Here is a 26,763-nt window from a genome sequence, read left to right as displayed (position 1 = left end):
AAACTGAGTGTTACGGTGACAACGTATACTCTGTCAACTACATTCTCCAGGGATCTGTGATAGCATGCATACCTACCTTATGAGGATAAATTGGATATATGTGAACTACTAAATAAATCCATATTATACAGATTATGTAATATGTTCTATTTTCACATTTTCTCCAAGCCCCAATATAAAATTTTAATTGGAAAGTTTTCATTTTAAACTAAGGCAAAAAATTTAATAATAGAATTAAAAAAAGAGCTAGAATCTGATGTTTGATTAAAGGGCTTGTTTAATATCCATCACCGATCAAAGCACTGAGATAAATGCTCCAGAGATACCAAATATTGCCAGCAAACCAATATGGACATAAAAATTAGATGTTTAAAACGAGTATAATACTATAATGCAAAACCAGAATGTAATGCCATATATAGCAGAAAAAATTACTGAAGGTTTTTAAATTGGAGAAACAAATCACGCTTCTATAGGACAGGGTATAGAAAAGTGATTGGAAGTCACTACCTGGTCCTGCTACTTTATTTTATGGGAAAAAATGTCCAGATGTTAGAGGATTTGCCCAACCTTGCCTAAGCCATGTTCTACTGATTAAAATCAAGCAATTTGTTTTTGAACTGAAAAAATTTGCTCCCTTTAAAGAATGTTTTAGCAATTTTCATTGAATTGCTAGGTGCTTATTTTAATATAGAAGAACAAACTGATTGTAAAACTACCCATTCCTTTTACCAAGGTCATCTTACTGGAGCTAGAAAGTGGAAACAAACAAAAGAAATAAACCTAGATTGATAGTTCTTAAACATGGCAGCACATTCGGGTTGATTCATCACAATTTATAAGGCTCATGGCTCAAGTATGAACCTCAATATATGCAAATTTTTAATCAAGCCTGAGTCTTGAATTTATCCTTTTGGTGCTTTGAAAACACTTTGATGAGAACCTAATAAAAGTTTAAAATTTTTAAATGATAAACTCTAATCATTCTCTTAAACTTTCTAGCTTGAACGGCAAAAATTACTCCAAAACTGTCATTTCGTATTCCCTAAAAAAGTAAAACAAAATCTAGACTAAAACGATGTTTGCCCTTTTTCTCTTTTTCCCTTGTATGAAAAAAAAATCACATCCTCGTCATATCTACAGTAGATCTAGGTTGTAGCACTAAAAGGAGAAATTTTTATTTTCTTCTATCTTCTCGCCCATAACTAAGGAAAATTATTTTAAAAAATCAAAAAGTCCAAAGTATGAAGTGACAAATTCACTTTGTCTTAACCAGGTAAAGAAGTGATGCTATAACCATTGAATTTCTTTGTGTGTAACGGTTTAGCAATTATATATATTCCTGAAAAATATTTTATTCCACACTAATCAAGTATCTGAGCTTACATTTAGACAGTTTCTGAAGTCATTTCCTATAAAGTTTCAATCAAAAGTACTATTACCCTATATGTCTTTTATGCTATACACCTGAAACAAATATAAAATAATATTGAATGTCGACTCTAACTGAATAAAAAAATCTAAAAAGCACTACTACCAATGAACTGCTTTATTTGATTGTTTCTCAGTAATATTATTAGTCACAGGATTAAATCTACTAATTTTATTCCTCTCTATTACATCACTCAACATAGCCAAGTATGTTGAGCATTAGAAAACTCTCAATAGCTTATGTGTACATACTAGCAGACTAGCTTACATGGGATATATGCAGCTGGAATTCATTTCATTGTCAAGCCTCATTTACATCTTTGATCTGACTATTAGTTAGTTTTTGATGGCTATGAAAAATAGTTTAGAAAGGTTTTGTATTTATACCAATGTTTACTAAATTTTCTTGACTTAACTGCACATGACAATTTGCATATGCTGTCAGACCAGAATACAATTTAAATATAAGATCAAATCACAGTGAAGTCTGCAGTTAAGTACTGCTTCCAGCCCACAGATTTCTAATTTATATTTTTTAAGATTTGGGATTTCATTACAACTTTATCTTGGAACTGACTTAATATCTTGTTTGAAATGATCAAGAATTTTTTTATATAAAACTTTCTTTGGAAATCACCACTCTGCCACTAACTTATTCTATTTAGCAAAGCAGAATTAAGTCCATGCTTCTCAAAGATGCACTAAATAAGGTCTGAGAATACATAGAAGATAATTATTTAAGTAATGTGGAATAAACAGCTCTAAAACTATGTACAACACTTAAATCTTTTTCATAGATTTTGCCCTTAAAACATTTTGGTACACCTAAACAAAATGATATTACAGTAAAGAGAGACTAATTCATAATACAGGATAGCTGTAAGAAGAACCTTAAGAGTCAATAATATCAAGGAATTTTAAAAAGTTAATTTAGAGCCCTATTCCTGATAATCGAAATTGTAATAAATTTTAAAGATAGAAAACCTAATTTATATTTTCAGTTAATTTGTACTTATGTAATAAAATTTTTGCTAATATCTAATTCTCAAAAATCACATTTTCTCAGTAAATAGTCCCACTTTCCCCCACCTTGAACCTCAGGTTTGGGATTGGTCATCTGCTCCTCGAAAATGTCAAATGCATAATTCAATATGGTAGATGCTTTACTTATTTTTACAAAAGTTACTATTATTGATATGGTCTGACAATTATTTTTCATAATTCATAATCCCTTTATTTATAGTTTTTGTTGTTCTCAGGAAAGTAAAAAATGCTTGTAGCTTATACCCTAGAAATTAAGAGCCTTAGAGTATTTTAATGGGTACAACTGAAGTTAATATTTAGGACAAAAGATCTTATTGCTTTATTTACTAATTTATTTTATTAAGCAAAAATATAATTGTTTTTCTCCATTAAGTTAGGCATTGCATTTGCAATTTATAATATACATATACAGTATTTTTCCAATGAAGTATAGTTTGAATGTTCATAAAACAATGAAAATATCGAAGATAAAGGATAACTTGTACTATCATATTAGAAAACAAACTGACCTTAGTGTCACAAATCTATATACTATCATAATGTAAGTTGAAATATAAAAATTTGCTACTTGGATTTTAACAATAATGGTTTAAAAAGCAGCCCATTACTTGAAAAAGATGACATTAAACAAGAATGTCAGTAATAAAGAGTTTTATCCTACAAATAAAAGACAAAGTGCTCTAACTTATTAGGCCACAAATGCTTTATTCGATGAAATTACAAATGCTAATTACAATTTAAAATACTAAATGCAACTTAGTTTTTCCAGCATTGTTTCATGCTTAAAAGTCAAATATAAGGAAATAATGTATAATCAGAGCCCTAAATTAATTTAAAATTTTTCTAGTATGAGAAATTCCAACAAATTTAAAAGTTCTGTTTGTTCTAACAAAAATGTTTACCACTATGTACTTTATAAACATAAAAACAAAATGCAGTAATCAGCACCACATAAATGCAAACTAAACAGAAACAAAAGTGAAAACAGAAAGTAGTGCCAGCCAGCAGATCCTTACAGACTGAAATAAGAAAAATATTCTTATAAATGGTTAGAATTCCTGATGTGACAAAATTCTATGTGGATGCTTTTTAAAAAAGAAAACTGAATTTCATGACAAACAAGAAACATCTCATTTAAAATAAGGCAACATTTTAGGCACAAAAGTGCTCTATATTCTGAATTTGCCTTTTGGTGAACAACGACAGAATGCCGCTGTCAAGTCAGTGTCATTGGGACAGTGATTACCTGTCAACTACATAACCATCAATGAAAGAGCACTAAGAAAACATGAATGAGTTAAGTTTGATACAGGTGACAATAAACTATACAAGGTTATATGGTACTTGAGCATAACTGAATCTGAATTTAAAGTATACTTTTCCGTTAATGGAGGATAATATTCTACAGTGAAGAAAACATAGACGTGAAAAAAATCTGCTTTACAGTTTCTAGAATGACTGATTTCTTAATTGAAAATGTTATTCAATTCAGAATATATTGTCACAACAGGACATACTTTGCAACATTAGAATGATCTAACATGAAGAGTAAAGTGAAAGATGTCCTCGAATAATCTTTTATAAAAAGATCAGCATTGTATTATTTGATATTTTCTGGTATTAAGATCTGCTATTATATATTAAGAGACTATCTCACCTTTAGTAAAATTATTTTAGACATTACAAGCCTATAAGAGACATATGTATATAATATGAAGTTTCATTTTACACAGTATCTCTTTTAAGGAAAATAGTGAGATCATCAACATGCAATTAAATAATAAGTGAGGCATCCAAGCTGTAGGTTATGGGTAAGTAACAAACATTTCTTCAAAATGTAAATCTCAATATTACAGGATATGTTTTCCCGCAAACAGAGGTGAACTTAAGGGGACAGCTAACCTGATTCGGAATCACTGCTGTCTGAAGAACTTGAATCACTGCTACTACTTTCAGACTCTGATGAGCTACTGCTGCTGCTGCTGCTTTCACTCAATCGGGAACCACTTCCAACAGCCTTGGATAACTGAGTTTTCTCAGCTACAAAATAGGGAAACACATTAAAATGCCAGAAGAATTAAATACTCACAGGAACATTTGAAAACTGCCACCTACGTTTTGTTTGACGTTTTCTGGAATTTAACTGATTATTGACATCCAGTAACCGCTTTTCCAACTCCTGTTTTTTCTGTGAATGAAGTTCTTCTTTGGACTTCGTTATTTTCTTACCTGTGTGATTTAGGACAAAAAAAGAGTGAACATAACTCAAAACTAATGAATACCAGACCGATTTCTACTAACATACAGAAATACATACCCTGAGGTTTTAGTGGTCTTTTTCTTAGACATGCAGCAACATATTTTTCTAGTTCTCTTAGTGTTGTTGCTTTCAGTGTTTCAAAGTCTATCTCTATCTCATCAGGGTTGGAATTTCTCAGTGAAGGCTCTCTTGATTGTATTATATGAACAACTCTCCCAAGTTTATCTCCAGGGAGTTTGTTTATATCCAAACTCAACTGCCTTTTCTCATCATAGTTCATAGGTTTAACATTATCATCCTCAGATTTCAGAGCAAAGGGCTGTTGTATGCTCTTCTTTGGCTGACTGTAACAGAAATTAAATTAGTCGAATTTATTTTAAATAATATTGTTATTTTAATAAGACATCATAAAAGATACTTACTTGCTCTTGGGCTTTAATTTTGCTTGCTTAAACTTTTTTCTTGGATTTTCATCACTGTTATTAAACTTTTCTTTTTTCTTTTCCTTTTTAGACTTCTCATTCTTTTTCTTCAGCTTATGAAAAGGTACTTGGGACAGAACCTGTAGTTGTTGATGAACAGCTTTAAGCTGATAAAGGAAAAATTCTTTAAACATCATGGCTCTAAACAAATAAAGACACTAAAAAAAAACGATGCACTTAAAAGTCAAGAGTATCCTTTGCGAAATTCATTTCATGTTACATTTCCTTCGGATGCTTATTTGATTTCGCAAATTCATTATTTTGAAGGGCATACATTAAATTACAAACACTATCATGTGCTCAACCTATAAACTTAAGTATTCATCTAAACCCAGACCAAGAATAATTAACATTTCCAGGCACTCCTAAGTTTTTAATCGTTGATTTTTCGAGCTTGAGCTTAGGTTAACATGTTATCACAAAAAGTAGCAAATATTCAATCAATGCAAATCAATTTATTGTGGTTAGGAATATAAAAGAATTTTAGGATATAGAATTTTTAGTAGGAAAGACTATTAAACAATATAAATGTACCAATGTGTAAATAAAGCTAATGTTGCTAAGTGATCTAAACACAACAGCTTCTACTCTAAAAAAAGGATTTTATAGTAGAACAGCAGTAACAGCTTATAGAAAGAATATAAAAACTTATAATACAATTAGCTACCTGTTCCTGAAGCTTTGCAAGACGCTGAACTCGTTCATCTTCAGAATCACCAGAAGAGTTATCTTCAGAGGAAGCCTCACTACTGCTTTCTCTACCAAGGGTTTTTGTGGTATCTGTTTTGATATTACGCACAGGCATATTCTCAATGGGTTCATCTGGGATCTTTGCAAAGTGCATTTCAAAAACATCCTATAATGGAAAATTAGACTGTGATTTCTGCATTTTTTATTTAATGTAGCAATATTACCTTTTAACAAAAGGTACATTTTAGAATCATCTTTTGACAACAATTCAATTTTTCCTTGTGGTAATTATTCTTTAATATATACGTATATCAAAGTATTATGTTGTACACCTTAAACTTGTACAATGTTATATGTCAATTATATCTCTCAGAAACTAGAAAAAAAAATTTATCAGAAGAAATATAATAAGATTCATGCTTCCTTGCTTGCCAACCTTAGCATTTTTTCTCCTTTTCTCCAGATAAGACAGACCTCTCAAGTTATACAGTGGACCTTCTTTCAAGTATCTCCTGCCCTGTGGTTGCTGCATCATTTTACTGCCTCCCAATGGCTCAGCCTCAAAAGTCCTTGAGTCTTCCCTTCAGTGGGACATGGGCTCCAGCTAACCCTATCTTAGATATCTACTGTCCCCTCTTCACTAATTTTTCTCTCAATAGCGTCTTTATACAGGGTAGCTTCATTAAAAGATTTGGTACTAAAGGATGCTATATCTCCAAAAAACAAATACCCACCCTCCCAATTTTAAGAGCATAATTTATAAATTGTGCTTTACTACTTGGAGGGAGAAGTGTTATTCTTTATTTCTTGAATTATGGTTATAAAATTTCTAAATTATGGTCAGAGGAAATTCACTTTCAGAGCACACCTGGAGCATTCTTGCCATTGCCACTACTTCATGATCTGGAGGATTGTATTTGTAGCAATTCACGAACATTAATCTAACATCTGCAGCAAATTCATATGCATCCTTATATTCTTGGTTGTCCATTTTTCTCTAAATTAAGGAAAAATACAGGATTCACAAACAACATAGTTTAATAATTAATTAAGCACCTATATTGTTTATAGTATGAATTCAAACATACCGAAGAATATAAATAATACCAAAACAGATATCCATCATCCAGATTTGACAAATGTTAAAATTCTGCTGTTTCATATTTTTAGACTTTGAAATAGTCTAATGAATTTTGACAAATAGAGATAAAGGAAAGCATTCCAAGTAAAAAAAAGAACAGGAACAAAATCACAAAAGCAGGAAAACAGGATATTTCCAGATAATCTTAGACAGACAAGTATGATCATAGGAACGCAATGAAAAGATAACTCAAACCAACACTGAACACCTAAATGTAAGATTTATATTACAATTCTCCTAGGAAAGAAAAAACATTAAAAACTGAACAGAAAAGAAATATCAGCATAGGTTACATTTTTAGGTAGCTGCATATAAAGCAGATAGAAAAATGGGATGTAGAGTAGCCAGTTAGGCAAACACTATAAAAAGAAAAACAAGCAAACAGTCAAGAAAATACTATAGACCAATGGTCCCCAACCTTTTGGCACCAGGGACCAGTGCTCCCATGAGAATCTAATGCCAGATGATCTAAGGTGGAGCTGAGGCAGTGATGCTAGCACTGGTTGCTACTGCAAATGAAGCTTCACTCAAGCAGGCTGCTCACCTCCCTGCTGTGCAGCCTGGTTCCTAACAGACCACAGACTGCACCAGTCCACAGCCCAGGGGTTAAGGACTCCTGCTATAGACCACAGGGCGAAACGTGTATATTGATGGACAATTCATAAACGAATAAAAAAGGCCAACCAACAAATGCAACATGACAGACCTCTCATTTGTAATTAAAGTAATGCAAACTAAAACATAAAACATAATTAGGAATGATTTCAGAGACTGTCTCCTAATCAGTCTCCACATTGCTGCTAGTGAAATCATTCTAAGAATCAAATATGAGGACATAATTTTCATGTTTAATGGAAGCTCTTGGCCTCTTTACAATTAGGGTCTTGCATGTTCAAGCCCATTTCCTTCCAGTCTCAATTTTCCCCTAGTCATTGTTTCAAATTTTCCGTGTTCTATGTTGGACTAAATATAGTATTCTGGGTATACTTTCCTCACCTCAAGGCCTTCCAAGTTGCTTCCCTAGCTTGGAATGTCCTATAACTTACTAAATCCTATTTACCCTTTAATATTCAGTTTAGGTATACCTAGTCCAGGTAATATTTCATGACCTCTCAGTCTGTTAGTATACAGGGAAAAGTAGAAAAGCATATTTTGAAGAGATAATAGTTAGTTTTTTTTCAGAACTTTAAACATGAGCTTCAGCTCAAAAGGGCTAATTTCCAATCAAGGTGAATAAAATTAAATGGACAACTAGAGAGAGGAATGACAGATTACCTACAAAGGGCTAAGAAGTAGACTGACAGCAGACTTCTTATCAGCAACAATAGTTGCCAGAAGATATCTTCCTAGCTCTGAAGGAAAATAACTGTCATTCTAAAATTCCAGTCAGTTAAAGAATCATTCAAGAACAAAGTTGAGAATAAAGATGAAATATAGACACATAAGCGCTCATGGAAGAGCCACAAAGTTTGTACTTTAGCAAAAAGAAAAACAAAACAAGGGGAAAAGTCAGATGAAAGAAATGAGAGTGAGCACAAAAATTAGTAACATTTTAACAAACAATGTTAATGATAAAAAATAAAACAAGACTGTTTAAAAGAGCCAAATTTTTAGACAATAAAAAAGGATATGGAGTACAATGTGTAGTCATTCACTAGGAAGACTAATAATTTTGTAAGTGTCCTTTACTGTTAACATACAAAAATAAATTTTGCCAATAATGTAAAGCTTCCAAATCAGAAAATTTACCAATCCAGCAGAAAACAAACAAAAATACAGAGAGGGTTAGAAACTGCATAAATGTCTTTAAAAAAATGTTTTTTACATTAGAAGTGTGTATTTATTAAAAATATTCTTGAATATATGAGAAATTGTTCACAACATATTATGTGAAAATTCATGGTATAAAGTTATATACTGTAACTCAAATATTGTGGTAAAGAATCATGGATGTGTTTGAAGAAAATAAAAAGACACATTTTTAAATGTCCCCATGATACACTCCAGGTGGTATGACTACTGCTGATTTTAATTTTCTTCTTCATCATTTTATGAATTTTAAATTTCTTTACAAGGACAAAATTACTTTTATAATTACTTTTATAAAAGGCGACCCTTCTATTAAGACAGCATTTACCTTGATAGTTCCAAGATCCATTGGATTTTTCACAATATCATAGTAGTTATGGAGTCCCAATGCATTAACATCAACAGGATTATAAAAGGGCCATGCATATGAAAAGTGTTTCTTTGCAAGCATTTCTTTAAGAATCTCACTACAGTGCCTTAATTGTTCAGTTACTTTACCACTCTTTACAACTTTATGTTGTTGTTGAGGATCCGGCAAAACATTCTTCAGCACAGTTTCTTTTACAGGTGGCATTTTTGCTGATTTTTTTTCTGTAAGTGCTGGGGAATATTCACCACTTGCTTTAACTACTGAAGTCGTAGGAGTTGTTGTATCTGCTTTCCTCTTCACGCCCCTTGTAACCTAAACCCAAATAATTCAACAAAAACAAAAAACTACAATTAATGTGACATTCAGAGCAACAGTTTTCAAAGCTTTTTGATCATTACTTTTATTGCTTAAAAAAAAAGGAAAGGATTACTATCACCAAGTCTTCCACATATTAAATATTTGTATAGTTAATTTCTCTTTTATAGGCAAAATAAATAGTTCAAATATTTTCTTTTCCTTGCATACCCCAATGAGGAAAAAGAAAAAAAAGCAGCATGGTTATACGAAAAAAAGTTTCTGAATAGCTGAAATCAGCTAGGCTATACAAATTTAAAACATTGTTGACCCACCAAATTGTGAGTCAATACAAGTTACGTCACCAAAAAAAAGATCAAAAAAATAGAAAGAAAAAGAAAAATAAATACCCTGTGTCAGAAAGGATAGTTGTGGCTCCAAGTATCAGAACTTGACTCAAGTTGCGAAAGAAAGAAAGAAAGAAAGAAAGAAAGAAAGAAAGAAAAAGAAAGAAAGAAAGAAAGAAAGAAAGAAAGAAAGAAACAAACAAACAAACAAACAAACAAAGATAATAAACCAGTTCAAAGTCTACCTAAGTAATCTAAAATTTGGTTCATATCCTAGGTCTCTGTTCACAAAATGTATATAGACAAAAAGATTGACTGCTGTATGCTGAAGACCAATTTTCATATCAACTTAATGTATAGACATCACAACAACCAAACTTACATTGAAATATTTTAAAGCTACAGTAAACTTACCTGGGTAACTGTTTGTGAGGTACAGTTGAATGGAGCACCATGTGCCATATTTAAAGGAGAAACAGATGTTTCAGGAAATAAAGAGGAAATCACTTGCTGCTTAAATACTTTTTCTGATGCTTTAGGGGACTGTTTTTCTTTAACAGAAGAAACTGCTACATTCTGTTGAGTGCCTAGTAAAGTGTGAACCAGAGTCAATATTTGAGTAAAATATAAAACTAACACACTTTTCTTAGTATTCTATTTTAATTCATTTAGTTCAGTTTTTTAGTAATATAAACATGGTAGACTCCCATTCCCCTTTGAAATCCTTTCACATACACTTGCTGATAGTGTTAGACCAATTTAGATATAATATTGAAGACTTTAAAACCTGTTACTAATGGTAGGCTTTTATCAATTTTACTTAAAAAGATGTCTAACTTAAACTCAGACTAACAAACAGGTAGCTGTAGATATAAGCAAAAATTTCGGACACTCTGGAGACAAACTATCTAGTACCATATGAGGTCTTCGGAAGACTCTATAAATATCAAAGGGCTTCAATATTGTTACGGATAGTCTATCACTGGTTGACACAGGTGTGAATGTGTTTCTCTTACCAATATATCCCTCAGATGATTCTGTCAAAAGAACAAGTATGCATGTTCTGTCCTATATATTCCCAGAGAATGCTATGACATTTGGATCATATCACTCTGAAATTTATTATTTCAAAAGTCTATTCTTTTATCAAGGCAACCCCATTATTCTAATTGCTCAGCCAAAAAACTTGGAGTCATCTTTGACTCCATTTTCTCTCAAACTCAGTATCAATCCTTCAGCAAACCCTTCTGGCTCTATTGTTGTATCTAAAATTCAGCTATACACTCCTTACAAATAGCAATCAACCTGGTCCAGGGCATCATCAATTCTCAACTGGAATATTGCAATACCATCCTAAGAGGCTTTCCTTCTGCTTTTTCATCCTATAGTCTATTCTCAAAATAATCAAAGTGATCTTTTAAAATTCAAATCAGATTATGACACTTCTGCTCAATGCCCACTGACTTCTAATCTTCTCTCCAAGTAAAAGCCAAAGTCCTCACAATGGCTTATAAATACCTGTATGATTTCTCTGCCTTTTTTCTACTATATCTGCCTTCTTTCCAACCTCATTTCCTTATCACTCTCCCTACCTCTCAACTTATTTCACTCCAACCTACTGGCCTTGCTGTCCTCAAATTTGGTAAGCATAAGCAGACTGTTTGCTCTGCCTAGAAGCACATATCTTCATGGTTTTCCAACATATCCTTTATGCCTTTACTCAAATGTCACTTTCTCAAGCCAGCCCACATAAAACAATCCTCTCTTTCTATTCCCACCACTTTCTAGTTCTCTTATTCTTATTTTTACCACACCTTTATCATATCTGACATACAGTATAAAGGTATCCTTGACTCCAAATTCTTGCTAAACAAACTAAAGAACTAGATAGATTTGAATATATTTTAAGATAGGGCTGGTATGCCTCAATCTTTAGTTAGTAAGTTCTCACTACTTACTAACTAAATCCTAGGAATCAAAAAGATTCAGACATCCTCACATCTTTTGATATCTTCCCAACTGTTGCTCTTTGAACTCAGGAGCTAAACAGATACATAATAAGGAATACTTGCATTACTTAATTTTATCTATTTCCTCAAGTAGGATAAAAAGCTCTGTGAGGGGAAGGGGACTCTGTTTTGGTCTCCACTTGCTATAACATCTTGTTATATAGGCCTTTGTATTAGTGATCTCTCCGCCTGGAATGTTGTTCTTTGTTCAAATCTCAACTTCTCAGTGAGACCTACTTTGAACCTATCATGTTTGTTTGTCTCTCTCTCCTTACGAGAATGTAAACTCCAAGATGACAAAAGTTTTTGTTTTGTTCATTGACATATCTCAATGGCACATAAGAGGTACTCAAACATTTGTTGAATCAATAAATCAATACCAATTTTAACACACTAAATTTAATTTTTTCTTTGCCATAGAAGTACCAATGTAACCACATTATTTAGACTACCATCATATGACAGTTTCCCTCCCACTATGCATAAAGATGACATAACTCAAGCAGTGGAATGCTTCTGTACAAAAAGTATTGTACAAACCTAGATCTTCACTTCTAAGACAATTCTTACGTTCCATTCAAGGCCAAACTCAAATTCTATGACCTCTAAAGCCTTCCCCAGCTTTTTCAGCACAAATCAAATTCTCACTCTTTTGAACCATACCACATACTACGTGTAATTTCACCTGCCATTTGTAATACATTGTCTTATTATTTTTAATAAGTTTTATTTCTAACTACATGTAAATTTAAAGCAAAGACTGTAATAAGAAACAAAGAAGGGTATTACATATGATAAAGGAATAAAAGAGAAAACAGAATTTGTAAATATTTATGCCCTCAACATAGGAGCACCTAAATCTATAAGGCAAATATTAACAAACATAAAGGGAGAAATAGACAGCAATACCATAATTGTAAGGGCCTTAATAATCCACTTATATCAATGGACAGACCATCCAGATAAAAAATAAATATGGAAACCGGCCTTAAATGATGTTAGACCAAATGAACTTACAGATATTTACGGAATTGTCTATTCAAAAACAACGGAATACATTCTTCTCAAGTGCGCATGAACATTTTCCAAAAACAGATCACGTATTAAGCTACAAAATAAAACTTAATAAATTTAAGAGGATTGAAATCATATCAAACATCTTTTCCAACCACAATGGTATGAAACTAGAAAACTGGAAAATGCACATATATGTAGCGATTAAACAATATACTGCTGAACAACTAATGGATCAAAAAAGAAATCAAAAGAAAAATCAAAAAACCCTTAAGACACATGAAAATTGATATGAAAAATACCAAAATCTATGGGATGCAGCAAAAGCAGTTCTAAGAGCGAAGTTCATAGCAATAAATGCCTACCCTCAAGAAACAAGAAAAGTCCTAAACAATCTAACTTTACAACTCAAGAAACTGGAAAAAGAACAAAGGAAGCTTAAACTTAGAAGGAAGCAAATAACAAATATTGGAGCAGAAATAAATGACATAGAGACTAAAAAAAAAAATAGAAAAATCAATGAAAATAAGAGCTGGTTCTTTGAAAAGATAAAATTGACAAAAGCAATCTTGAGAAATAAAAAGAAAGCTAGAGGCTTCATGCTCTTTCATTTCAAACTATATTGCAAAGCCACAGTAATTAAAACAGTAAGTTACTAGCATAAAAACAGACACAAAGATTAGTGGAATAGAGAGTCCAGAAATAAACCCATGCATATATGGTCAATTAATTTATGACAGAGAGCCAAAAATATACAATAGGGAAAAAACAGTCTCTTCAATAACTGGCGTTGAGAAAATTTGAGAGCTGCATGCAAAAAAAATGTCACTGGACCACTATCCTACACCATACACAAAAATTAACTCAAAATGGATTAAAGACTTGAATATAAGATCTAAAACAATAAAGCTCCTAGAAGAAAATAGGTGAAAAGCTCCTTGACATAGGTCTTGGCAATGATTTTTTGAATCTGACAAAAAGCAAAAGCAACAAAAGAAAAATTAAACTAGTGGGGCTACACCAAACTAAAAAGCCCCTGCATAGAAAAGGAAGCCATCAAACAATGAAAAGGCAACCTACTGAATGGGAGAAAATAACTGCAAATCATATATCTGATAAGGGGCTAATATTGGAAATATATGTAAAAAACTTATAGAACTCAATAGTAAAAATAAACAATCCAATTAAAAAATGGGCAGAAGATGGGGGTGGCTTCACAGTGTAGTGGTTAGCATGTCTGCTTTGCATGCAGAAGGTCCTGGTTTCGCACCCCAGGTGGAGCCATGGACCATACCCTGGGTGCACCAGGCCCCTCGAGTGCACTGGGGGTGCCAGGCCCTAAGTGCGCCCGGCCCCAGATGCACGCCGTGAGTGTGTGAGAGGGGTTGCCCCACCCTCAGAGATCCAGTTCTTAAGGGGAAATGGCAACATCCATGGGTCAAGGGTGGAAGTTGGGATGAGGGAATTAAAGAGGGAGAAAATGGGCAGAAGGTTCAAATAGACATTTTTCCAAAGAAGACATACAGATGGCCAACAGGTACATGAAAAGATGCTCAGTGTCATTAATCATCAGGGAAAAGCAAATCAAAACCACGGTGAGATATCACTTTACGCCTGTCAGAATGGCTATTATCAAAAAGACAAGAAACAAGTGTTAGTAAGCATATGGAGGAAAAGGAACCCTCATACACTATTAGTGGGAATGTAAGTTGGTGCAATCAATACGGAAAAGAACATGGAAGTTTCTCAAAAAATTAAAAATAGAACTACCATATGATCTAGCAATTCCATTTCTGGATACTTATCTAAAGAAAACAAAAATACTAATTCAAAAAGATACATGCACCTCTACATTCACTGAAGCATTATTTATAATATCCAACATACGGAAACAACCTAAGTCTCCATCGATGAATGAATGAATAAGGAAATTGTACTACATATATACACAAGGGAATATTATTCAGCTATAAAAAAGAATAAAGTCTTGCCATTTGTGATAACATGGATGGACCTTGAGAGCATTATGCTAAGTGAAATCAGACAGAGAAAGACAAATTCCATATGATCTCTCATATATGTGGAATCTAAACAAAACAAAACAAAACAAAACAAAAACGAGTTCATAGATACAAAGAGCAGATTGGTGGTTCTAAGAAGCAGGATGGGAGAAATGGGTGAACTTTTTAAAAAATTTAACTAAATTCAATGAAAATTAAAAAAAAAAAAACCTCTACCATCACCCCACTACAAGTCTCCTATATTCCAGCCACTTAACTATATACATTTACAACCATGAAAGCTAAATATTTTTCTGACATTGCAGATGAGAAAATGAACATGGAATGGTAAAGGAGCTTAACCAAGGTTCTACAGCTTGAATGGTCCAAAAGTAAACCAACATTTGACCTATGACAGTCTTGGTTAGCCTCTACAAAAAAATCCATTTGAATACTTAAGAATAATTTTGTAATTCCTTATTTAAATATTATGATTATAACCATAAACTCCTCTCTAAAGTTTTTTCAAGTTACTATAAAGGAGAGAACCTTCAGACCCAACAGTAACACTTCTTTCTTAGCTATGTGATCTTCTGGTACAGAGAACATTGGCAATTTTAACCCTCTTATTTAGTATAGCACAGATACAAGATCCACTAAAAATAGTAATAGTAGCTATGATTTATTGGGTGCCTATTATGTGAATGTAACCACACTACAAGAAACCTGGCTCCAAGGTCATAATCAATGCAATCTTCCCTAATCTTACATGATAGCTATCCTTGTGCTCAAGTTCAGCAGACTGTTTAAATGGACACTTTATATCAATAGAATAGGATGTAGGTCTTCTGGATGTCTGTCTCCTTTGAGAGATTTATAATTTAGTTCTAGCCATTATATTTATATATACACATTCATATATATATTAAAGAGAACATAAACCTTTTCTGGCTTACCTTTCTTTATTCTTTCCTTACCACCCACAACTTGCTCTTCTTGTGGCATTTGAGATAATTTCTGCCTAAACAACTTCTCTAGAGCTTGTGCCATGAGAACAATGTCATCTCCAGTCTAGAAAATATATAAAATATACCATAAGTTTACACAGTATAGTCACTGTACCAAGTTTCCATAATTCAGGCTATATTACAGAAGACAGTAACATATAACATAGTCCTTCTTAGACAGTATTTATTAAACAGTATTTAACACTTCTAAATTAAGTTTAGAAAACAGTAAAGCAGCTCACATTTTAAATTCTAGCATCCTACCCCTTTAACTTTTAAAAAGGACTCAGAATGTTTATAATTCAAGAGTTATAATCCAACCAATTCTACTATAAAACAAAAAGCATTAGAAATTAGACTTTCTACTTCACAAATAGGTTGAAACAAAACTTATTCATGGCTATGAAAAGTACCTTCATAGTTTGATTTGATCTGATTCAAGTTTCAGTTAACTAAGCTATAAAATGACACTATAGAACTAACTTAATTTTAAAATCTTAACTATCTGCTTAGAAGTCTTTCTTTGCTTTACTTTACTACTAAAAAAACCAAAAAACAAAACTAAGTAAATTACAAAGCAAAGGCGTAAAGCAGAGAACACATTTCTAAATTAGGTAGTTCAGAAAAATTACTGAACTTTATTTTAAAATATCAAATGTGAAAGGACCCTTTGGAATTGTTAAATTAGAAGGAAGCTGCCAATGGTACATTTAGAGTACCGTTGGTTCTGATTATTTAAAAATTCACATTGGCTAATAGTCTTAAATTATAGGTGTGTGTATACGCACCCACACACACATATAGTGGCACTGATTAATTACCTTGGGAACTAAATCAAATTAATTACCTTGAGATCTAAAGAAATAAATGGGATATAAGTTTTAAAATGTTTAGATATCATAGAAGAGCCTGAAAAGGATGCATTATTCCTGGAAAAAGAAATATTATATGGAGAAAAACTGAATACTAAAATCCAACTTTTTGGATGAAAGCAAATATGAAAATTATGTTCAAAATGGCCACATACATTATCATACAGGCTAATGCATTAGCACAAATGCAAATACTACTACTGGGATATAACAGAAAATATGTCTGATCTTTACATTAGCTTGTTTTATAGTTTAGAAGTACGTAATTTGTTTGGCTTCTTAAGATCTAAGGAAGATTAGTGTGTAATAGGTTTATCATCTTATAACTAAAATGGCAGAAGTACTGTAGGGAACATTTTGAAATGATACTTTACTCAGAAACCAGCTATCATTGGTATTACATTTTCTAAAACATAATAAGTCATTATAGCTATTCAGGCAAAAATGTAACAAATAGATTGAATAAATATTGACATACGATAATTATGAAATTTGGTGAAAAAACATTATTCTTAGAAATATGTAAAATACTCCAAATTAAGACTTGAAATCTGAAATCAGCACTTTCGTTTATACACATCTCCTATATATAACAGCAAAGAATTAGCAAGTATAACATAAGGCTTACATACCTTGTTGTATAAATAGCAATTTGAGAACATCATATTGAAGTCTTCTATACATTCTGAAGCCTGCACATAATATTTATGTTCCAAGCGCTTCTTAATTGTACTTAAATCCATTGGTTTTTTTATAATGGTATAATAATCCTATGGTTTTCAAGAAGACATTATAAACGTTAATACTGAGAATGAATGCACTACAACTATTGGCACACACAAAAAAATTAAGAAACTATACACCTGTAACTAGAGAGAACAATTGGTTACCTTTCAAAAGCCATAATCTGGAAATTAAAATCATTAGTAATGAGAAATCTAGCTGAACACCACGGCATTATTTTTCAGAGAGGGAGGGAGGGAGGGAGAAGAAATAAAGAAATAAGGAAGGAAGGAAGGAAGGAAGGAAGGAAGGAAGGAAGGAAGGAAGGAAAACAAACACAAGATTATAAGAATAGAACCATCCTGGAAAATAAAAAATGAAGGATATGAAGAAAAATAAACTAGTACTTATGGAATTTGGAGTACAATTTAACTCGATGGTTTAATAGCTATATTACAAATTACTTAGTGATTCTGTTATCAGATGGCTAAGACCTAACCTAAGACCTAAAGTTGAATTCTGTGTATGATGCAACTAAGTCTGTCAGGAAGTGTCAAGAGTGACTTCATGGAGAAGGTGACATTCATGGCAGGCAACCCTGCATTAAAAGGTCAAGTGACATAAGCTATAATAAGAAAGCACAATTTACCACATACTGTTAAAATAAGAATTTCAGTCCTCAGAAGAATGAGTTTTGTTGTTTAGGAAAAAATACTCATTAGAATATTCTTTAGTGGTACTGAATAAATTAGGTGTTTATTAAATATATTTTATAATATTAAAGATTAGTTTATTTCTTTTAGAGTTTTACAGGGTTTTCTTTTTCTTTAACTAATATAATTTTAAGACACACTTACAGGCAATTTAAGTTTCATTGCATCCACAGGCTGCTGAAAAGGCCAGGAAAAACTATGCTTCCATAAAGCCTTCAGAACAACTTTTTGTAGATACTGTAGTTGATTTGTCAATCGCCCATTTTTCTTAGTATTTATGTACTCTGGTGGTGGAGGGTTAACAATAGCTGTTTGTCTACTTGGCAGAGACATTCTTAACTGCTTCAAATTCTGATATTCTAATGTTTTCTACAAGTATATGTCCTAAAACAAAAAACAAAAACAAAACAAAAAAGATCTGAGTTATCTTCAAAGTACTTTTAAAATGGTGTCTACAGGAACTGAAAAGTGTTATTGAAGAAAATCACATTTTCAAGCACATCATGGGTTTTAAAAAGCCAAATGCCAATTTTTAAACAAATACAAACCTTTTTCTATACAAGTACTAAAAGTTGTTTCATTGTTTCCCTTAGTTTTGGATGATTTAAGTTATTTCAATCTTTCACAGTATTGCTTTCTGCCTTTCTAAAACACAAATTGAAGTCTGGTAGGAAGTCTGTTAAGTTCCTGGTTAAAAAAATAACAGGGAATGTTAAAGATAATATTAGTATATAGTTAGTCTTCAATTATTAATTTGATGAAGGGAGAAAGGCAAAATAAAGGCTTTTTCTGGCTAATTTGAAAATGGTTTAAGACAAATATAAGAAATATGACGTATTAAAATAATACTCTTTAGTGTATATTACTACACTAAAAAAATACTTTAAAACTTCACGAGTATTTAAAAAAGACAGCATCTAACATAACTAGATAGCATTACTTTAAAGATGAAAGAACAATGGTAATACCAAGTACATCAGCAAAATGAAAAGCATGATTATCAAATTATTCATTTTTAGAGATCAGTGTTACATTTAATCAATATATCTTGTTTGCATTAAAGCAGTGTTAGTTCTCAACTTTTTGCATATTAATCACTTGTGGATCTTTTTAAGTGGTAAAATACATATAAATATAAAATTTACCATCTGAACCATTTTTAAGCATACAGTTCAGTAGTGTTAAGTATATTCATATTTTTGAGCATACTAATCTCCAGAACTTTTTCATCTTGCAAAACTGAAACTCTATATTTCTTATTCTCCCCTCTCCCCAGCCCCTGGCAACCACCATTCTATCTGCTGTTTCTGTGACTATTCTAGGTATCTCATATAAGTAGTATTACACAGTACTTGTCATTTTGTGACTGCCTTATCTTAGCATAATGCTCTCAAGTTTCATCCATATTGTAGCACACATGTCAGAATCTCCTTCATTTTATAAAGTTCAGTGATATTCCTCTATATGTATATACCATATTTGGTTTACCCATTCATTGATGGGCACTTTGGTCTACCTCTTGGCTATTGTGAAGTGTTGAGAAAATGGGTGTACAAATATTTAAGATCCTGCTTTTAGTTCTTACGGCTATATTCCCTTAAGTGCAGAATTGGAATTGCTAGGTCATATGGTAATTCTATTTTTAATTTTTTTGAGGAATCCCAAACTGTTTTCCATTGTGGCAGTGCCATTTTACATTCCCACTTGCAGTCTCAGGGTTCTTTTCTCCACGTCCACACACTTGGTATTTTCTGGGTTTTGTTTAAAAGTAGTCATCCTAATGGGTGTGATGTGTTGTGATCATTTTTATTTTTTTGTTATGGAAAAACACTTTAATAAACATATTCAGCTTGCTTCCAATGAAAGTGGATCATTTTTAAAATAGCAATGCCCAGGCCTCAACCTCTTTTGTATTTTTGGAGTTAGGGCTTTGGAATCAGGTTTGTTTGTTGGCTTTTTAAAGTTCCTTGGGTGCTTCTGATATGCAGCCAGGCATAAGAACCACTACATTTAAATGAATTAACTTGGAGGTGATTCCCAATCTTATAATTTACTTCATCTCATGATTTCACTTTTCTTTTCATGTGATAACATATATGACCTAGAACTCTTAAAAAATCATTGAGAACAAAGATATTCTAGAGTGTTACAAAAGAAAATGACTCTTATCCTGGCTTTATAATTACAGCTGGCTTACTTTTTGAGTGTCCCAATCACTACACCCTCAATGAATCACTATCTTCACAAAGATAACACTACAATGACTTATATCATCATAGATTTAAGTTTAATGACTATTTTGAACTTTACATATAGTTTTACTATGTATTACATTGTCTGACCTCCTTTCATCAATATATTTGTGAGATTTATCCATGTTCTTGACTATGTTGTTCATTTTATTTGTTATATTCTACCATAGAATCGTACCATAATTTATCAGTTCCTATTGGAACTTTTGTGTTGTTTGCAGCTTTTGACTATGGCAAATTGTGCTGTTATGAACACGCTAGTAATACATAGGTGTATGCATTGTGTTGGCTATAAACCCAGGAGTGAAATTGTTGGGTCAGATTATGTATATGCTCAACGAAGAAGAAACTGCTCTAGACATTAATAACCAAACTCAACTTATCGTTCTGTATCAGATCTTTGAGATAAGCTACTAAATATATATTTTAGGGGCTAGGGAAATTTGGTAAATTGTTCATTTTGATAGATGTGAGAATAGTATGGTGATTATTCAGGAAAAATGTTTAAATGTATGCTCAAAAAAGTTGGTGCTGAATAGTCATATCTGTAAAGTATGTTTAAATGGTTTTAGGGAAAACTAGACAAGCAAACATGGCAAAATGTTGACAATTGTTGATATACATATAGTACTCTTTGTACTGTTTTGTTTTTCCATGTTAAAAATTTTTTTAAAACTTAAAGTGCACTGTGATTGAGGGCTGCAAACAGACTGACCATGGACAAGGGCCTTGATAATTATCATTGGGAAAAAGGATAGCTAATATTGATGGTCTGACAGTCTCAAGAGTAAATGATCTTCATTGCTTGGCTGGAGGCTCTGGTTTCTAGTGTGAGGTAAACATTCTCTGTCCAGCAAGAGAACTACAGATTGACTTCTTTACAAAATATTCTTTGTAATTACCCCAGTCTTATTGTTCAGAGTATTTTAATCTTGTTTATTTAAAAAAAAATTTTAAGCTTATGTGGCTTTTTATGATACTTGGCAAATTTCTGTATTAGTTGCCAATTTCACTAGTTTTTATTTTCTCTAAAGCTTTTTTTGTTAACTTTATTATTATTAACAGAAATCAGAAAATGCCAGCATGATGGCCCAGCAACACACCCGGAGATTTTCACCTTTTCATGGCATAATGGTGGGTCACAATCAGTTATAAGGTGTCAGAAATAATTTGTCATTTAATAGGTTATTTCGAGGTTTTCTCTAAAATTACTTAACACTCCAACATGCCAAAGTATGGAGTTACAGATATACTGTTGTTTTTAATGTACGGTGGGTGAGTTGTTGTTTTATTATTTATGCTTTCGAAACAGTTTTTACCCATGGATACATTTCTAAAAAAAAAAGATGGCATGGGCAGATGAATCTAATGTCAGTGAGAACTGAATGTTATGTAATAATCACCAGTTACAATTACTCAAACTATGTATCATAAATGATTTAGAAAAGTTCTGGTTTATTTTGAATATAATCACATAATAATGTAGTGTCACCTTGTTAAATCATTCTGTGGTTCCATGAATAAGTTACCTGAAAATCAGATCTCCTTTGCCTACTCAATAGCTCATTACAAAATAATCTTGAGAAAGTCTTAAAGATAATGAGTCATTATGGATTTCTTAAAAATAAACAAGTTTATTTGAATTGTAACATCATGTAGTATAAAATTTTGATGAAAATAGTATACAACAAAGTTTCCTTTCCTGTTTTTGTCCCCAGGCAACCAAACTCCCTCCTTACTGTTAGCAATTTCTTATGCAAATGATCTGCTTTTTATAGAAGAGCTCTGATAATTATCAAACCTTAATTCATCTTAAAAAATGTCCCAGGACAGACCCCCTCCTTTTAATGGCTGCATGTGTCATATGGATAAAGACATATGGATATTATATACACCATTACAACAAATATCTTCGTTGATACATCACTGCATATATATGCCAATACCTAATACATATATATTTGGCCTGGCTTATTGGATATATTTCTATTAATTTCTGGACCAGTGTTTTTAAATTTTGCTAGATGTTTGCTAGATGTTGGAATAACTCCTGAGGTTATTCCAACTTATATTTCTACAAACAATGGATGAGTCTAAAATTTTAAACTTCTAAGGAAAAGAGAGCCTTTGAGGTGGTTGCAAATATTTCAAAGTTATCCCTGATATATACATACAGAACAAAGACTTCCCAAAATGAGTACATAAGCTAAAAATTATTTCCAAAATGTTACATGAAACATAATAGTTCACCTCTAATTCAAAGGACTCAGTCATATCAGGAAGAGTCTAACCTCTTTGGCAAAGGTTTCCCCATTTCAAAATCACCAGGACTAGTTTCTCGGATTTGACAAGAAAAAGTGTTTAATTCCTCACTTATTAATACCTCAGAGGTGCAGGTATTAAATTGTGTTACCCTATATGCATACTGGAAGTCTCAAAGAATTGAGCTGGTTAAAAACAAAAAATATAAGTTAACATAGCTTGAGCCCAGAAGGCTCAATTTTAGATGTAATTAAACTTTGAGGCTTTGAGTAAAGGTTGTTTAAAAAATATTTTCCATTCACCTCGATAATGGCAGAAAAGTTATTCTGCTTTGTGCTGTCACTTCGGGTTGGATTTCATAGATCTTACACGTGCAGGGAAGCAGTACAACACAGAACTAAAATCAGTTTGGATTCTGGATATCTGATAGCACTAGGGCTTAGAAAGATCAAAAGTAATCTATCCTGTGATGAGCTTAAATACTCCAAATCCTGCATCATCAAATAAGCTGTTTCCAATTCAAGGGAGAAAATGGTTTCTTCTAAATAATATCAGGCTTCAATTGAGGTCAGACAGGAAATCTGTAGAAAATGTATATTCTTCAGTGATTCAATCTTCTCATCTGCTCCCTCCTTCAATCTAAGGATGCTGTACTCTTCCTGACTAGAACCCTTTTCAAGTACTCTGGATAATGATGCTCTCTCCTGAAGGTCTTTGCTCTCTTCAACATTTCTCTATACTAGCTTACCCTCCATCTAAACTTTCTCAAGTCTCCGTAAAATCCTTCTCTTGATCCTATCGTCTTCTTGTAGCTTTTATCTTCTCTTTTCTATACCTCACATCAGAGCATCCTAAAAATTACATTGTCTTTATACTCCACCTCACATTTGACTTTTCCTGATATTCCTCTAAAATTCTTTATTCTAAGGATAATACTTACCATGCATAGTTGTTAAATCCAATGGATTCTTTTTGAATCCTATCTTACTTGACCTCTCAACAATATCATCTGTCACTAGACTATTGTGACTCTTGAAACTCTCCTATGGTTTCCAGGATACATTTTTACCCAGGTTCTACTTGTTCATTTATTAAATATTTATAAAGCACCTACAATGGTGCCAAGCACTGAGCTAGAAATTGGGGATACAGTTTCTTTACCGAGACTTATAAATAGGCAATTACAACACGATACGTGCCAAAGGTAAAAACAGGGTGTTAATGGAGACAAATAGGAGGGTCGGAGTGGAATTCCAAGTTATTGCCTTCATAATCTTATCTTCTGTAATTCCATTAATTTTACTGTTTTTCCTTTGCCCTGTTTATTTTACTCCTTGACTCCAGCTACGAACTCCCCTATTGCAGATCTCAGCCACTGCCAGATATCAAATGCCTCTACACAAATGACTCCTGAATATAAACTTACATATTCTGAATACTTACTGTGTTCCCATTCTCCGTCCCCCAAACCACTCCTTTTGTTCAGTCACTTGTCACTTCCCATCTGAATTAATGCAATGGCGTTCAAAATGTTCAGCAATTTAAGATCATACTGTTCAACCCACTGCCTGTCATGATATACAAATATACAAACCCTTTTATGGCCCCTTGTCTGTCTCACTAGACTCATCTCTTGCTACTCTCCCAACCACTAACACTGGGCCAGCCAGAAAGAAAAAAACTGCAGTTCTCCACTGTCCCACCCTACTCTGTGCTCCCACATGTCCATGTCTCTGAATATATTCTCCTGACCAGAGTCTCCCTCATCACTCTTTAGTCTAACTTCTATTTGTCTCTCAAGACATAGTTGTTATCACCTTTACCCAGAAGCCACCCACCTCCCTTCCATCCACCCAAGCCCTTCCCATGGGTCCCAAAGCACCCCGTACATACCTCATCTTAATTCACGTAACACAAGCTAGCGCCTTGAGGTCAGGCCCACCTCTAAATCTGCAACACCCAAGGGGGAGTTAAGCATGTTCCAAGGGCGTGTTAGTAGAACAAATAAATGAATCAAGGATGGGAATTTCCCTGCCCCGAATGATAACGCCCAGAATAAACACAACAAAAATGCCAGCTACAGCCAAAGCTCCGTATTCTCTCCTGCATTCCCAAAACTACAGTACAAGCGGCGATCCACCAATCCAAGACCTAAGAGAACTACAAAGACCGTGAGTGTTTTTCGACATGGAGGAGGCGGTTGCATAAATGGACCCCCAACCCCTCGCCCCAACCTTTCTTCCCACCCGTTCCTTACAAACAAACAAAACAAAAACCCCACAAACTCATACGTTTAAGAAAAAAACCCCCTCCACCAATTTTAAAGGATTCATTGGGGGCAATGAGCTTGCAGTTGATAAGGCCAAAGGAAAGCAACTGGCAGCTCACCTGGGCTGCGGGCAGGCACGGGGATGGCCTCCCTAACTGCCTTGCCATTCTCACGATGTTGGTGGGGGAGGGGAGGGAAAAACGGTTGTTCCCCACCCAGGGTTTCACCGGGGGCCCAGATCCCAGGACAGTGCTCCCCGCATTAGCTCTATTACCTCTTGCGAAAGGATCTTGTCTGATCGTCCCCTTCGGCTTGCACAAGATGAAGTGGTGCAGGGCAGCGATTCCCCCACGGTCCGTCGCCGCCAGCTCTCGCCCTAATGGCGGCAGCTAGCGGGCTGCGACGGGCGCCTTTATAGGAGACCAGCCGTGGGCGGCCCGCCCATTGGCCTGAGCATGTCACGTGGTCGCGCTGGAGCCCAGCAGCAGGAAAGGTGCTTGAGGTCTGAGCTCAGCCGCAGTTGCTTGAGCGTGAGTTGGAGGTCCTTCACTCCCTGAGCTCACCTTTGAGCGCTTACTGGATGCCAGGCATGGTGCAGAGAGCAAGGGGGTAGGTAGGAGCACAGCCCTAGAGGAATTTACCGTTAAAACAATTCCTTCACTTAATCCGTTAGCTCTATGTTGTTAGTTTGGAGGTCCGTGCTTTTTCTCCAGCCCTTCTCAAAGCTCCCATCTTTTGCATGGAATGAGAACTTAATATTAGATAGCAGCTGAGTTTGGAGCGGACGTGAGCTCATTGGGCTTAAAATGGCATTTAAGAACTGTTTCACGACAGCTGCCTGAGGAGAGTGGTTTAAGATTTTGAGAGTCCTGGTGACTACCTCCTCATAATTTGTGGGCGTGTGTTAGCAGGATGTAATTTAGCACTGTAGTTGCCATTTGGATCCAATTGCAAAGTGTTTCTAAATTCTTAATATATTCATTCCTAGATGGATAAATGAATGGAAGGATGAGTAGGAGAAGGAAGGACAAAAACAGCTGAGGAGCTGCTTGATAAACCTGTCAAAAACAATCAATCTCCAGTTTCCTGAAGCGTAAATCTAGGGGTCTTTAACAACTTGGCATGTCTTAATTCAATTGGTTTTATGTAAAAGTCCCCAGGACTAAGTCTTCACAAGAAAGTAATACACAACTCAAGTAAATAACTAGAGATGCAAACATTTTTACATTAGAAAGGCTCTTCTTACTCAAAACACTGAAAATGGCTTGCTTTCGTCAAAAAAAAGATTAGAAGGTCTGTATTTCCAAGTAACCCAGTGAGCAAGAAATATCAAATCTAAACAAAGTAGCCTCTACTTTGTTTATACGTAATAGTTGTGGTGGTGGTGGTGATTTAAAACCTTATTATGCAGAGAAAAGATAGGAACTAGGGTGTGACCTAGGTAAAGACCTAGGGTGTGGCCCTCACACCGTGAAAGGTCTATGGGAGGTCAAAGAAAAGAAAAGCCATTAATAACCCAGGGCAAATTTTGTTCAACTGTCAATGTTTTGGCTCTCCTGAAAACCAATGGAAGGGTTGTTTCTCTGTGCATGCTCCACAGAGAAGCCCAAGTGATCTTTCAAAGAGCTAAATCTCATCTTGTTAACGTTCAATTACCGTTCAATTACTTTTATGACTTTTAAGATAAAGATCAAAACCCTTGAGCTACAAGGCTTAATGTAATTTACCTATTCTCAGCTCCCAACATTCCCCAGCACTGTCCCCACCTTCACCC

General features: G+C 33.8%; 1 protein-coding gene across 1 annotated transcript in view; it reads right to left on the bottom strand.

The window, feature by feature from the left end:
- Positions 1-18,539, bottom strand: part of BRDT (bromodomain testis associated) — a 40,083-nt gene extending 21,544 nt beyond the window's left edge. The window contains exons 1-12 of the mRNA XM_006919478.2: positions 18,351-18,539; positions 17,403-17,540; positions 15,848-15,962; positions 11,527-11,538; positions 10,283-10,455; positions 9,186-9,539; positions 6,776-6,904; positions 5,885-6,073; positions 5,158-5,324; positions 4,793-5,079; positions 4,591-4,704; positions 4,378-4,515 (exon numbers count right to left, since the gene is read on the bottom strand). Coding sequence (XP_006919540.1) covers positions 4,378-4,515; positions 4,591-4,704; positions 4,793-5,079; positions 5,158-5,324; positions 5,885-6,073; positions 6,776-6,904; positions 9,186-9,539; positions 10,283-10,455; positions 11,527-11,538; positions 15,848-15,962; positions 17,403-17,540; positions 18,351-18,539 — 2,005 coding nt within the window. The remainder of the gene's footprint in view (positions 1-4,377; positions 4,516-4,590; positions 4,705-4,792; positions 5,080-5,157; positions 5,325-5,884; positions 6,074-6,775; positions 6,905-9,185; positions 9,540-10,282; positions 10,456-11,526; positions 11,539-15,847; positions 15,963-17,402; positions 17,541-18,350) is intronic.
- Between the last annotated feature and the right edge of the window lie 8,224 nt (positions 18,540-26,763).

Source organism: Pteropus alecto, unplaced genomic scaffold, assembly GCF_000325575.1.
Source record: "Pteropus alecto unplaced genomic scaffold, ASM32557v1 scaffold25, whole genome shotgun sequence".
Classification (NCBI taxonomy): Eukaryota; Metazoa; Chordata; class Mammalia; order Chiroptera; family Pteropodidae; genus Pteropus; species Pteropus alecto.
This window is presented reverse-complemented; position numbering and strand designations above follow the sequence as displayed.